We start from the raw sequence: 15,628 nt of genomic DNA, 5'->3' as shown, positions 1-15,628 counted from the left end.
TTTAGATAAAAGGTTTATTTAATACAACAAAATAGGATAATATAGGTTTATCCAAAAAATCCAAGTCTTCCGCCTAGCAACGGCCCGAATCTAGCGACTTTGTTCCTTAATTTATTACCAATTGGCCCCAACGGTCCAGGATAATAATAATTAACATATTCTTGCTGTGGGCTATTAGGTTGATATTGCTGCTGATTTTGTCCACCGGGAATTTCTTCTACCTTGGAATCGTTTTCTTCAATTTGGAGGTCATAAACATTAGATTGCCGTTTGATACGAAACACTATGAAAAAATTATATTTATTAGCAAATTCATACGTTTATTCATATATCTATAATTCAATATGAATTTGGTAAGTAATGATTGGGGTTATAGCTTCCCTGGCAAAAATTTTGCTTTATCAGCGACACTAATTACTTTTTTATTATAATTTACTTTTAACATTAAATCAGCCGACAATAGTAACTCGTTTTACCCTCTACTGTATTTAGAAATGTGCAACGAAAATGTGTGACCAGATTTTTTTTTAACGTTTCAATTCAATTTTATTTCTTAAACCAATTCGTGGACTGCAACATAAAAATAAACAGTTTTGCCATTTAAAATTTTATCGATCATTTTAACTCCAAATATAGATAAAGATAGAGAAACCGAGAGAGACATTATAGAGAATTCTTTTTTTTTGCATAGATTAATTTAAGCTAGCATTAGCAGCAAAATATAGCAATATTGATGTCATACCGTGGAAACTTAGTTACCAGAATTATATCATTTCGAAACTCAGAGGCTGTTTTCAGTTCAGAGACTATCGTGGGTTTAATTTGATATTACAGAAATAATATGAAATATTCGTGGGAAATCTTATCTGTCCTTCTTTCAGGAGTTTCAACTTTTGAGCACTTCATTTTATACAGGTTGGGGAATCGATTATTACGCATAGAGAGGTGCTTAAAGGCGAAATATGCCAACGCGCACGCATACATATCAAGCGCTCTGCTACTCGCCTCCTACGTTATTATTTTTTAGTACCACGTTTGAGCTTTAATATAAACGTTACCTCTGTGACGTATTATTTGCAATGAAATTTCGCAAAATAGTACGCGAAAGTTCAGACATGTGTAAATTATTTTTCTGATTTAGATCTTACATTTTTTGGGTAAACAATAAGTTAAACCTATCATAAGAGATATTTTGAGCTTCCAAAAGAGTTTCCAGTGAAATAAATTTGGCACATTTAACAATTTTTTATCCTAAAACCAACTCCTCTAAATTTGTTGATTAAATTCTTGTTTGTAAATGGTGTCCTTAAGATTCTTTACATTACAGAACAACTGTTTTATTAAAAATAGACTGATCCTATGTTTAAATTAGCGAGAATTTCAATGGCAGGAAGAACTTGATTTTGCTCAAGTTATTTTGAAGTATTTAAAGTATACCATCAAAAAAATCGCCACATAATATGATAAATATCAGCTTAAACACATACACGCCCAAACACGATTATGGAATTGAAAACTTCTGTGCTTATTCATAAAAGCAATATCAAAGAACGGAAGGATTGTTTCCCATGTAATGAAAAAGAAGATCTATCTGAAAATAGAATATTTTGTAAAAAAATTTAATTTTTATTTGCTTTTTCCATTATGGTTTCACAAAATTCCATTCTTCCCCATTGGTTTTGGCGAAATATCTCCTAAGCTTTGGAATACGAAACATTTGCATCCAAGTTTTTGCCAGATACTGGTAACAGTTTTACGGTTCATACTGAGTTCTTCTGCAACACTTCTACTTGGTCGTATTGAATCCACCTCTAGGGCACTACAAACCCCATAAAACAATTTAATTATTTTAGCTTTCTCGAAATGAATATAAACAGCTGTAATAAACAAAAAAAAAAAATAATAGCGTTTTAAAATTTAACAGTGCAGCGTGCAGTCACACAGCAAAATGAGGTATGCCGATATTAATATTTTTATTCTATAAAAAATAAAAAAACAATTATTAGACACCTCTTCTTCAAGAGGCGTTGTCATTATTTTAGATACCTAATTTCTCCAACCTGTATAGTGCAGTTTACGTCAAGAATCATAATGGCACATTTTCAATAGTTGGCAATGTATAAATAAACACATTTGTAAGCAACTCTGGTAGATTAATTCTTAGCAAGATGAGTTATATTTTACAAATAACATCTTTCATATATTATGGTCCTAAAAATTTTGAATCAGTTCAGAGCCACAGGTCAATAACTGATGTATCTAAATGTAGGGCTGAGGTTAAAATTATGTACTTATTATAAACTATACTTTATGGTACTTGGTTAGTTTTATTTTATTATTTTCTCTTAAATAACAGACCATACCTACATCCTGTATTGCAACCAAATGGTAAATGAATGAATTACACTATATTTGATTGATATTTAATATAACAATAAATAGGTTGTTAATTAAAAAGTCATATATAAACAGGTTAAGAAATATTTTCTTTAATTGATATAATTAATTTATTCCTTTACTAATAACAAACACTATTTAAAAATAGGCACTTACCTTTTTGCTTAATTTGAAGCTCACCAACCACATACATAGTCAATGAAATTGACATAATTATTAACAAAATATATACTCGCATTTTATTTGCACTGTACAAGTATCTAAAGTGAAAAAGAAATATCACATAAATGTTATTATAAGACCATAATAATAAGTTATTGCTTTCTAAGAAATAAAGCAATTACAGAAAATGAGGCTGGCATTGTTCCTAGTGGATTTATATTCTTATTAGTGATACGAGTTATAAAAGTACTTATGATTAGCAAAATCGTACTCATCCTTAGTTTATGCAATAATCATTAAGGATCGTGACTTTTAGTTGGGAATCTAATAATACTTACAAGACTTTATTGTTTAAGCTTATTAAGATACAAGTACGTATCCAGTATAGTCTACATAGAATATTTTATACATCGCTAATGACTCGTTAATAACACAATTACTTTAATTAATTAGAGATTAGTTTCATTCAAATTTCAAATTTTATTAACGCCAATAATATTTACAACACTTATTCTATAATTATATATGTACATGAATATCAATATCTTACTTATTAAAATGAATAAAAAAAAAGGAATTAATAATAACATAACATTTGGCAAAGAGCATAAGATGGCGGACTTAACGCACTTATCTTTTAATAAATTTTTCACAAAATAATAACACTAAAGCTATTAAAATCAGTCTTTAAGTTTTACTTAAAGCGAAAGCAGACACACCGGTTAAATCACAGAAGGTAATGCAAAACAAAAACAAAATTTAGTATAACAGCAAATCAGTATAAAACTCTACCTATTGAATGAACCATAAAAAAGGTCAATATTATTATTTTTTGTCAAAAAATTTGCCAAATTAAAGATTCTAGAAATTGGAGCATTTATTCCGTAGTTAGTTCTGTGAAAATTAACATTAAAAAGTAATTTATTTCTAGAAATAATGGGTGAAATTGAAAACCAATAGCTGCAAGCAGATCAGGAGCATCCAAGAAGAACGTGTATATATCCAAGAAGGTAATTTTAAAAGTGAATCAATTTCAGAACAATTTATCTTATCATAAGGAATATTCAACTTAACACTAATTTTTCTCAAAAACTTTCATTGGACGCGTTCTATCCTATCCTCATGGATAATATAAAATGGCTGCCAAATGTAGGATGCGTACTCTAAAACTGATCTAATTCGTGCACAGTAAACATCCTTCAATACAGAAATATTCTCAGATCCCTGCAAGGTACCGAAAATGAATTTAAAAATTGCATTGCTCTGTTGGACGTGTAATATGGTGAGAAAAAGTAAGTTCAGAATCAACAAGACGATTAACAAGCTCAAAATTATCCAATCGGTAATTGAAAGTAAATTGATTCAAAATTAATCTATTTTTATACACACCACAGAAAAAAGTCATTAAGATCATTTTGCAGCAACTAACAATCCAAAGGTGACTTAATGACTGTACACTTTTTTATATCATCTGCAAAAAGCTGAAATGATATGGTAGTAAAGACAGATTCAATATCATTGGTGAAACAATCAAAAATGAATGCTGAGAGATGCACATCATCAGAAACACTTATGTAATTACAACTTCTGAAGACAAGAAGTTTTTTGATTTTAACTGCTTGTGCTCGACTCTTTAAAAATCTACTAAATCTCCCCAACAGATTATCAAAGTCAAAAAGGTTTTAAATTCCCAATGTCGAAATTCCAAAAGTCAACCCATTCTCAGTATCGAATGTTTCCTAACAAGCAAGTCAAGCTTAACCTTATCAAAGGCTTTGGAGAAATCGTTAAAAACCCAATTTTTTCTCAATCTAACCTAAGCTGTATCTCCAAAAGATATCGAGATCCCCATGTACCTTGTATGTTATCAATATCTTGGCTATGTCTGGAAACCAACAGATTGTTAAAAAATAAATCAAGAACTTGCTTCTTTAATAAGTTGTCTGCTTCTTTTTTAAAGTCTAATATTATTACTTGATATCTCTTTCTTATTTCTTTGAAATATTTAACCCTTCGCTTTAGATTAAAAATTTTACAACTCAATTGACTTATGCCTTTTATTGACTGAACGTCAGTTTTAATCCTATCGCTTTGAGCTTTTACTACCTTCTGTAGCAGGTCCAAAATTTGCAAATGGTGACATGAATTGGTAAAATTATTACTAGATCGACATCGGCTAATTCGTATTATAGTAAGTCGTATGAGCGAGTCTGCTTAACAACCGAGTATAGTTCTTGGTGTTTACTGGGCGAAATTATCATTTTCAATTTTTGCATAAAATTCGGTAATCAGTGGTCCGGTTCTTATTTTCTTCAACTCTTACTTATCAGATCAATCAACTCGCTATTTAATTCAGATTTAATCAGATCAACATCAAAACACAGTCTACTTAAAAAAGGCCTAATATTAATACAAAACCTTCGTAGTCAAATTCATATAGGTTTTAAACCTAAACTATCACAGCAAAACCGTATACATTTTCAAACACATCATTTAACTGGTGACATTCGCGATCCAAAATTGGCCAGAAAGTCCAAATTCCGTTTATAGGCGCAACAGCATGCCGATGGAATTTTAAAAGTATCCGGTACTGGTATGCCGTTGTTTCCTAGGGATAAGAGTCTTTTGTAAAAATATTTTTGTTTGCAGAAGGTTTGGTACCCGAACTGCTCGAGAGAGTTTCCTGGTATATCACAGGCGCCATCCAAACTGCAAAGAAAAAGACATTAATAAATAAATGCCAAAATATCGACAGAATTTAGCATAAAAACTAGGGCGAATAATTATTATCGTAACAGTTCAATCACAATACTTATCAAAAATAAAGCACAATTGAGGTTAAAAAGTCTTAAGAGTTTAACCGATTGGCTACTTTACGAGCAACTGCGTACTTGGTGCTGCGAATGATTTAACAGTAAAAGAAAATATATTTGGAACCTAAACAAAGTAGTAACACATGTAAAAAACTGTGAAAAGCTATAAATAACTTTCGCCTTAAAAATTCTTTTAGCTGTTCTATACCCGCAAAACTTCAAAATCCAGACAAAGTAAATGATTATTTTTCATCAGCTTATCGTCCTTCAAATAGATGTCCAGAATGGGTTGAATATTTTCCTAGTAATAGATTTAATTTTGATCTCCAGTTTTTATATCGTTTAGCCACTGTAACAGAAATTTCAAGAATAATTTTAGGCCTTAAATCTAATGCCTATGGTAGTGACTGTTGAAAATCCCCGATAATGAGTTCTGCAGTTTCATCCTCGTTCTATCCCGGGTTGTCCGCAATACCTATGGTGTGTCCTTTTTACGATTTTGTTCAAATTAGCAGAATTTCTCCTCGTTTTTCTAAGCGCAATACCTGTCTGGTGAGACTGGCAGAGCAGACTCGTCTTCTCCAGCAGATTCTTTATTGATGCAACAGCTATATATTTGACTACACTAATAATAGGTTCAGAGCCTACTGTTCGTTTCACAAATTCCAGTCTCACAAGGGAGTCCGCTTCCTCATTTCTAGCAGTCTGAGTGACCAGGCACCCAGATAGGCTTAACCCTACAGCTTAACTTCACCAGTTCCTTCAGGACCTTTATGCACTCCAGTACGAGCTCACCTTTTCACCTTAATGGCAGCCCTATTAGTAGTGACTGTCATTCAGCGGATATCCAATATTGCATTTAACATCTTGCTCATCATATAACTGCGGTTTGGAAATGGTTTATTTTTAGGATATTTTAAATACTTCTCTTATAATGCCTTTATCAAAAATCTGCAGTTCAAAGAAATACTGCGACGTGAACTATTGAAAAAAGTTAATTTAATCACAAATTTATAATTTTTTGATCACAAATACTATAATTCCGCAAGGTCTGGCTTTCGAAAGCAGCACAGTATACCATTTATTTTATTAAAAGTTACTCAAGAAAATATTGAGGCTATGAATAGGGCCATTCTAGAGCTCTCGTATTGCTTTACTTTTACTCTTTCTTGGATCACATCCTGCTTTTAACAAAATTGACTTATTATGGATTTCATAATAATTCATTAAACTTCCTTCTAAAAGAAAGAAGCTGGTGGTCTTAGTAAATCAAGCTTGGTCAAGTACCTCTTATATAACTTCTGGTGTATAAAGTAGACATAAAAAAGCTTGTTTCTGAAGGTGGTAGACATTGGTAAAGTAGTGAAATCTAGTTTTCAACCTTCGATTGACTTTATTTTAAATCAAAATTTAACGACGTATAGGTTGCAGTTACTTACTCAACCCAACCCAACCAATATCAAGTATAAACTAACAAGAATAATAATTATTCTACAGGTGTATATACTAGAGGTGTGCCGCATCTGATCATTCATGAAACCCATTAGATCTTGCAGTGTCCTGACAGTAGGGATCACCAGATGTTGGGAGCATTAACAGTGGCCTGGTTGAAAATTCCTTGATATTGCATAATAAAAGTTTCTTTCAGAAATCTTCTTTTCTTACAATGTTGTTCCTTACACAAAATCTTTTCTTCTGTTTAATGTATAATGTGCCGTTGTGTCCAATGTAATGTATGTTTCGCCTATGCATGATTCTTCACATTCACAGGGGATTTGCTATATGTAATTCTTGGTGTTATTAATAATAGCCGGTATTTTGGCTTGGGGTTCGATACTAGACCTCGTACATTCATCTTGAAAGTGAAGGCTCTCTTGATTTTGAATATTATGGAAATTATCCCAATTTTTTCCGAAGTTCCTTTGAATCGTTAGTTTCTCTATTCTCTAGTTGCTTTGGCTCAACATTGTTATTTTTTGTTAGCTGCCCTGCTATACATATAAGGTTTTACTATAAGGTTTTACTATATAAGGTTTAAGGTATACCAGGATGATTAGAGTTATAGTATAGGTATTGTCCTGGGTATATTGGTTTACGATAGACTGATGTCCTTAGGCTGCAATGTATATTTTGGCTAGCACTGGAGATAACAACGAACCCATTGAAAGTTCTCCCTCCTGGGCGTAAAACATATCTTTTAATTAAAAATAGAAGTAACGAAGACAAAGCTCTAAAAGATCGATCACTCTCTCCAGTGCGTTCTGCAAGTGTTGCGCTGATTATGTTACGGGTTTCTCCGATAGGCACATTTGTATAAAGATTTTCAATATCAAAGCCTATCTGTTGGTCTAACGTTAGTGGTCTGAAGAAGTCCGACGAAATAAGATTGAGTTTCGTACAAGGGAATCCGTGTTCCTTTGCAGTGGCTGAATAAGTTGAGTTTCGATGTTGGCAAATCCCTGGAGCTGGTGATAGGTCGTAAAAGCATGAAAGCAATAAAAAAAATCGAGAAAGATTCGAGATTTCTTAGAACTTTCTGTAGATTTGTTAGAATATTAAATGGTGAAATAAATAAATATCGATAAAACCTGCTGTATTCTTATGAAAATCAGTAGATCTTCTTTCTTAATCAATCACTTAAGAACATCATGACTTATTGAAATATTATAAAAGTCTAATACTAGACATATGATTATAGTCAGTCAACTTAAAAAAAAAAAACAAAATATTTCCGGATACTTACTTTTTACATATCTCGATCCGAACTCCTTGCAAAAATCCGTCTTGTTCCCCTTGATTAATAATAAACTTCCACTTGTTGTCTTTGTTTTGTCCTACTTTAGGAAAAATGGTTTTTGTAACTGTTCTGCAGACGAAATTTTCACCTTCTCCTGCTCTTTCCGATATATCGTCTTTTGGTAACTAAAGCAAAAAATAATTTTTTAATTAAAATTTTCGTACGTATGTTCGAAACAAAATAACTTACTTCCTCGTTGCCGAAAAAAGCCTTAAACAGCGTGTTTTTCTCCAAAACCTTTTTGAGATAATTATAAGGGTAGGACTCGACGTTTTCACAAATTGGCAACTTACTGTCACATTTCGGCACCACTGTGCGCGACCTAACGTCAAAATCCTTGAATTCATCGGGGAAATGAATTTGGTCTGATATTTCTGTAAAAAATTATTATAGTTTTAGCTTAAGAAAACCAAAATACGTTTAACTAATTTTAATAATAAAAAATACTGTACCGCTGGTCCAGAGTGAGGTATTGTTTGATTGTGGTTCCTTGTGATGCCCCACAAATTTATCAAATAAAATCCCTTGAGGTCTTGCGGCAACTTGGTGGATCTAAAACAATACAGTTAAAAAACAGAGGGTATTTTTTAATATTGCGAGAAAACTTAGGGACGTGAAGAAAATCAAGAAAAATTATTACTATAAAAATGACTCACACGTATTACATTTTAAGCTACATGTTGGATAAATTATGAGACATTTTGCATAAAAAAATAAGAACCATTTTTCTGCTTAATTACTTAAAGAATTTTTAGTCAGCCATTTGCTTTATTACCTTAGTTTATCGCTATGATGGAAGGTTTGTGAATCTAAATCGTTAAAAAATACTTATTAAATTTGTTCTTCGGCATTAAATTTACCAAACAAATTGCCCAACCTAAACCAATCTAAGTAATACAGGGTGTGCCCATTTAACTGGTCAAAAATGCTGAGTATATACAGGAACCATAGAGAGAGTTTGAGATGGGACACCGATGGTCGGAAGTGCCTCGTTTCCAGAATACAAAAAAATCAAATTTTTTCCTTTTTCCTCTGTATTAAAAACGCTAAAATTTTAGGTTTCAGGATCTTGAATGCTTGGGAGATTGAGAGAAAAAAATGCTTCTACTCGACATATAGATGGCTGTAAGAAAGCGAATCTACCGCCTTAGGCTGCAAGAACTATCAAGCATATGAAATGCGGCCATATTTCATTCTTTACCTTCTAGAATTTTGCAGAGCCTTTCTTTTTACTTACACCAAAAAACTAACTTTCATTGATAAAATTTTGCGATATATCTTAGCTAAATTAATTTGTTCTCATAATTCGCGCAAAATTTTTCGAATAGTGTTTCGAATGTATTTTTAGACCTGTCCTATTTCATAATTGTAAAGAACTGACCAATTTTCGATCACGTAGAGCAGTAGCCAATTTTACATTACGGACCATCATTATACATTATTATGTAATACCTTCAAAATTAAATACAAATCATCTCATCCATTCTTCTCAAAGACTAACATACAAAATTGACGAAAACAAAGAAAACTCGAAGTCACGGTCTCACAACATGTTGTGTTTATGTTTTCTTTGTTTTCGTCAAATAAAATTCAGCAGTCTCAATGCATGAGCAATTGGCAAGAGATTCTATACAAATCTTGGAGTCTGAAATTTTCAAAGGTAAATGGAAAAATGGTAACTCTTGTGAATTTTTACTATAATCTCCTTTTTTAATATAATAATACGTTTTGTTAATATTTTCTGTTTAATTTCTGAAACCCAGACCTATGTATCTAGTTAGAGATGTATGTAGATGTCCTCTAAAAATTATAGCATGCACATAGAAAAAGTGATAAATGGAGGAAAAAGTCCTAATTTAACACTTTTTCAATCTGCCTACTATAGTTTCCGAAAGAACCACACATTTCCCATTAATTTTAACCGCACGATATAGTAGAGCAAAATTGAAATTTGGCGCCATAATAAATTTTTAAATTTACCGCTATTATCGCGTCACAAACTCATTTTTGTTTCCGGTTAGTACCATTTCTCGACATTCAGAGGGCGCAATGTTATCGACGGTTCAGTGTTCTATTGGCTCTTATGGGAGTGTCCTATCTATCTTCTTGTCAGTTACTTTAATGAGTGGTTATAAAAGTTCAAACTCAAGTTGACTATCGTGCCTTTTGCTAGCTCTGTTGTTAGTTATTGTTATTTATTGCCAAGGAGACTGATCTCTGCGCTTCCTAAATGAGGTGATACGAAAATTGAACGGTAACTGGGTTCGCAAAGTGGCCACCTCGGCGCTGTTGGTCAGAAGTGTACCTCGATATCATTGGCTACTCTGACACGTGGCAGTATTCTATACTTTAATTGATATTACTGTTTCGCAAAAAGTTGAACTCTATGAACTGTTAAAAGGTGGGTCGAGCCAATCAGAGTTGAAAGAGAAACATTTCTGGCTAACAGCGCCGATGTGGCTACTTTCTGAAACTAGTCCATTTTTGGGTACGCACGTTTAACATCAGTCTCCTTGGTTATTGCTTTAGTGTTAGCAACGTCTATAAATTTCAACTATTTGTTCAATTAAGTATTATTCTAATTTGGAAATGTGACCTATGGCTTGCGTATATTCCCAAGAAAATGACTGCGGTTTAAGTGCAATTGTATATAAATAATAGGAAGCAGAGATTTTTAACTTTTTTAAAACATTAACCAGAGACTTGGATAAACGGGAGTGATTCAGGCTAAAGCGGGATGTTGGATGTCCAAATAAGACGTAATATGACTCAAGAATTAGAAGTGTTAATTCAAGTGGCTACAGATTCAGAAATAGGTGTAATATGTATGGCTGTAAGAAACTAGAACTACTAAGTCATCAGTATTAAGAATTTTTCATCGCTGTCATTTCATCCATGTACAAAATCTAGGAATGCATATCTTTTACTAAGAATAGCTTTTGCCCGTTATATCAAGGCTCAACAAAATGAAGAACCCATTTTTATAAATAAATTTATGTTTAAGGACGAAGCGACTCTTACCCGACGGAGAATTTTTAATTTTTGAAACTAGCATTCATAGGTTATTGCAAATCCGAACTTCGTTACTGAAAGACACCGTCAACACGAATTTAAAATTAATGTTTGGTGTGGTGCTAAAATTAAATAGGACCGCCAAGAGCCCCTCTACAAGCGTGAGGAGCTCTTGGCGGTCCACGGTAGCGGTATACCCGCCTACAGGCGGACATATGCAATGCCTAATATAAATTTTCCTACAAATTGGTAAATAAACGTTATTACATATAATAGATTTTGCGATATTTTCAGTTATGGCTGGATGTCGCAAGTATTTTGATACTTGAAAAATATTATCAGATGAGGCGTTTGACATCGAGCAACCAGCCCAATCATCTGATAATTCGTCAATAAGTGAACCAAGCACGAAACCAAGTACTAGTTTTAATGTACCTAAACCACCCACTGAAGAAGATGAACCTCTTGCTAGTGCTAGTAGTTCAAAGCGTAAATCAACTTATAAGCGTTCTAATCGTGTCCGACCGCCTGAACCTGCTGAAGAAGAAGATGGGCCAGAAGTTCCTACCACAGGAACGTTTTCGGGGGATATTACTGGCATAACTAATAATTCGCCGGAATTCAAGTCTATTATTTGGAGGAAAAAAATCTTCAATTACACATAAATGAAGTCGTATTTCGGGGAGAAAAACAACTTCCAGCTGCTTTGAAGGATCTAAACACTCGATTTGATTACGTTCGGTACTTTTTGAATGACGATTTTTTTCAGCATCTGACCGAACAGACTAATTTATATGCACGCCAAAAACATATTTCCACGAGGTTCACTACAGATGCAACTGAACTACGACAATATATTGGAATACTTATATATATGTCGGTTTATCGTTATCCAAATGTAAGATCATATTGGGGAAGACATTCTTTTGAAGGGATTCGTCAGACGATGCCGGTGTTGCGATTTGAGAAAATTCGACGGTATCTTCATTTCAACGATAACTTAACGATGTCTGGCAAAGGTAGACCAGAATATGATAGTTTGTATAAGGTTAGGCCCCTCATAACACATTTTAACAATGTATTTATATCCGTACCAATGCTTCCAAGACTTTGCGTGGATGAACAAATGTGCGCAACAAAAATGACTGGAAGCCCTCTTAGGCAATATCTACTTAATAAACCGCATAAGTGGGGTTTTAAATTTTTCCCCTTTGTGATTCTTTAGGCTTTTCGTATGCTTTTGAAATATATACTGGTGCAGGAGATAATATAATTCCTCTAAACTCTCCAAATCTGGGGGCCTCCTCTAATGTGGTGGTCCGTTTATCACAGCATATTCCAAATTTTGTAAGCCACATCGTTTATTTTGATAATTTTTATACGTCTCTGGGCCTAGTTGTTTATCTCCGAAGTAGAGGTATTTACTCATTAGGCACTGTGCGCCCAAATTGTGTACCCAATTGTAAGTTATCAAGTGATGCTGAAATAGCAAAAAAAAAATTCGGAAGAATATGTAGGAAATGCATTTGGTATTGATATAACCTCTGTTTTGTGGCATGACACCAAGACTGTTCGACTTATATCTTCTTACGATGGGACAAAAAATTTTGCCTCTACGTACGTAAATGAAGTTCTAAAGTCACCTCGCTGGGATAGAAAAGAGAAAAGATACTATTGATTTTCCAAAAATTATCAAAGAATACAAAGAGGTGGTAGGGAGATATCACATTCGGATGAAAACTCGCAAATGGTCCAACCGCATCTTGTATCATCTTATAGACGTCGCGATCGTAAATTCGTACATATTGTACCACCGCATTCACTCTGAAAAAGAAAAAATCGAGTTACCAGTTTTTAGGTCGATTGTGGCTGAATCGATTTGCAATTATGGACAAATCGGACGTAAAAAAAGCGTTGGTTGACCATCTTTTTCGTCCCTCAGATACCATCCTTTTCATCTGTGCCAAAAAAGCGAGCATACCTACCAACAGAAGACGTTTGATTCGATCAAGTAGGACATTGGTGCATATTCCGTGATCGATCAGGTAAAAAACAGTGTAAATTTCCAAAATGTACGTCAGAAACTCAAGCATTTTGTCTAAAATGTAATTTAAGTTTATGTAACTCTCCAACCAAATCCTGTTTCTTTGATTTTCATAATAAAAAATAAAAGCATTTTTCTATATTATTTAATTATTTAACACAATATAGCGGTAATGCACCGGTCCGCCTCAAGGCGTCCCGTTTTTATCGGACAGCTAGGGGATGAAAGAGACGTCTAAGTAAGTATATATTATTAGATTTATGTTAAAAATTATACAAAAATAATTTCTTTAATGCAGAAATAAATTTATGCATTAGAGGGTTAAAAACAAAGGTTATTGAAACCCTATCATTGCCTTTTCATTATACCCATTTCAGCAATTCTAGTCTCTAGCACATATTTTTTAATTAAGAATATGCTTTAAAAACAATGTTAATGAAAATGATCAGATGGTAAATGAACGACATAAAAGTATGTATATAATTAAAAAGTAGTATAAGCTAACCACTACATTAAAAAGTAAAATAAGTTTTATTATTTAAATAATATTATAAACAGGGAAATTAGTAATTTAAGAGATAGAGAAAGAGAAGCTCTATAGGTAAATGTTTTAAACAAATCAATTGGAATGGACAGGAAAGAGGTATAGAAAAAATGGTATAGATGTTTCGAAATTTCTATATACTGGAAACTAGTTACGCGACCTTAGTATTCGTTAGTACTCACTTAGTAGACGACTCACTAGTAAGTCATATTGGAAGTATATATATTTAAGGTATTTTAAAATTAAAGTACCTTCGTTAATTTTTGAACTATGATTTTTATGTAATAAATAATATGATTTCATTATACGCTGTACGAGTCACGACTTTTTATATTTATGTTCACGACATGTCAAACGTCAGCGTCATCAACTACTTATTAGCTTTATTTAATATATCTTCTGTTGGCTACACTGAAAATGTTCAGAGTGACCAACATCAAAAATACACAACCACTATAAAAATGGCGGCAGCGGTTATTTTTGGTCATGGTGGCCGCTTGCATTAGCAATAAGTCCATGGGTGTAATAGAGAATTATATTTAAAATTTTCACAAACAAAGCTTACTAATTATTTAGAAGAACTACCTTTAAATATGCGCTAAGATATTGTTTTTATGCAAGATAATGCTTCTGCGCATTTTGCTAGACCAGTGAGAGAGTATCTGAACTTATTTTTAACTGGATAGGTAAGTCGAAGACCTTGGCGCACAAAGTTCAGACTTTAACCTATTAGATTTGTGCATTTGAGGATACTTAAAATCAATTATTCACAAAAATACAGTAACCACAAGAGAGAAATTAATGGTAAAAATTCAAATTGCTACCCAGTCATTTTGAAATGTACATTTAATTTTTAAAATGTTTTGAGACAAATGGAGGTCATCAACATTTACTAGCAAATATGCATTGTGCATTGAAAACTTTAAATGTAAATATCTCGAAAAAAATGAATCGTAGTAAGATTTTTGAAGTATACATTTCTTAAGCAAATGAAGAATAAATGCTAAATTTATGGCCAAAATTAAAAACATATATATTAAGCTTATCATCCTGTACATTGGTCTTTTGTACTAGGAAAATTTAAAATAACCTCATTTTTTTTAAAAAGGAATCTGCTATTAAATTGTTTAGCGTCATTTCACATCAGACACACCCCGTATATAATCGCTGGCTGAGATAATTTATTTTGGGCACTAAATAGTTTAAATATTTAACAAAAATTTACTCAAAAATATTAAAGGCGTTGCTCTAACTAAAACATTTCTAGTCTATTCAGAGAATAACAATAAGGTATATTTTTTCAAGAAACATTCCATTAAACTCACCGAAATCACAATAACGCAGATAACAAACATAATTCACTTCACTTCACAAGTTCACAGATCCCACAAATAAATTAAAATAATCAATTCACGCGAAAGATCAAAGTAATACTGACTGGTAGGTATTACTATCATTACAAAAATAATAAAGTATATTACCTGTACCAACACCTATTACCCGCTATTGGCGCAATTAATAAAGGGGGATTATATTATAGGGTATTCATGGAATTTTGAGATTTTTTGGTCAAGTGTCGGGAAGCTTATATACAGGGTGAGAACCATTTACCAAAGATTAATAGTTTTTCCATAGACGAACGATGGGGTTCACACTAAACTAAACAGACACATGAATGTTATATAATCGAATCAAGGTAATTCAGATTCGGATTTATATAAACTTCCTAATATATTTCTAACCAATAAAATTTTAATTTTCCTTTAAATTTCTATGACATGAATTATGCAAGTCGACAATGAATTGCTTATTTTTCCGCAAAAAATTTCACAATTATTATAATTACGAAATTTGTCAAA

General features: G+C 32.6%; 1 protein-coding gene and 1 long non-coding RNA gene across 2 annotated transcripts; both read right to left on the bottom strand.

Annotated features, from left to right (window-relative positions):
- On the bottom strand, positions 1–2,762 carry LOC126738762 (uncharacterized). The gene is made up of 2 exons (XR_007661433.1): positions 2,554–2,762; positions 1–283 (listed from the first exon to the last, which is right to left on the bottom strand). It is a non-coding gene; the product is annotated as an uncharacterized LOC126738762 (long non-coding RNA).
- A 523-nt stretch (positions 2,763–3,285) lies between these two features.
- On the bottom strand, positions 3,286–15,423 carry LOC126738760 (protein spaetzle-like). Its single transcript, XM_050444199.1, has 5 exons — positions 15,095–15,423; positions 8,622–8,721; positions 8,359–8,543; positions 8,116–8,294; positions 3,286–5,268 (listed from the first exon to the last, which is right to left on the bottom strand). The coding sequence occupies exons 1-5, from the start codon at positions 15,122–15,124 to the stop codon at positions 5,049–5,051; spliced, it is 714 nt and encodes a 237-aa protein (XP_050300156.1). The 5' UTR covers positions 15,125–15,423; the 3' UTR covers positions 3,286–5,048.
- Between the last annotated feature and the right edge of the window lie 205 nt (positions 15,424–15,628).

This window comes from Anthonomus grandis, chromosome 7 (genome assembly GCF_022605725.1).
Source record: "Anthonomus grandis grandis chromosome 7, icAntGran1.3, whole genome shotgun sequence".
Taxonomy (NCBI): Eukaryota; Metazoa; Arthropoda; class Insecta; order Coleoptera; family Curculionidae; genus Anthonomus; species Anthonomus grandis.
The sequence above is the reverse complement of the archived record's forward strand: the minus strand, read 5'-3'. Positions and strand labels throughout refer to the sequence as shown.

Excerpts from the sequence above, each read along its gene's own strand:
- LOC126738760 (XM_050444199.1), bottom strand. The coding sequence starts at position 15,124 with ATGTTTGTTATCTGCGTTATTGTGATTTCG. Across the intron at positions 8,544-8,621 it reads TACCTCACTCTGGACCAGCG|AAATATCAGACCAAATTCAT; the intron begins GTACAGTATTTT and ends AATTTTTTACAG. Across the intron at positions 5,269-8,115 it reads CGGATCGAGATATGTAAAAA|TTTGGATGGCGCCTGTGATA; the intron begins GTAAGTATCCGG and ends TTTTCTTTGCAG.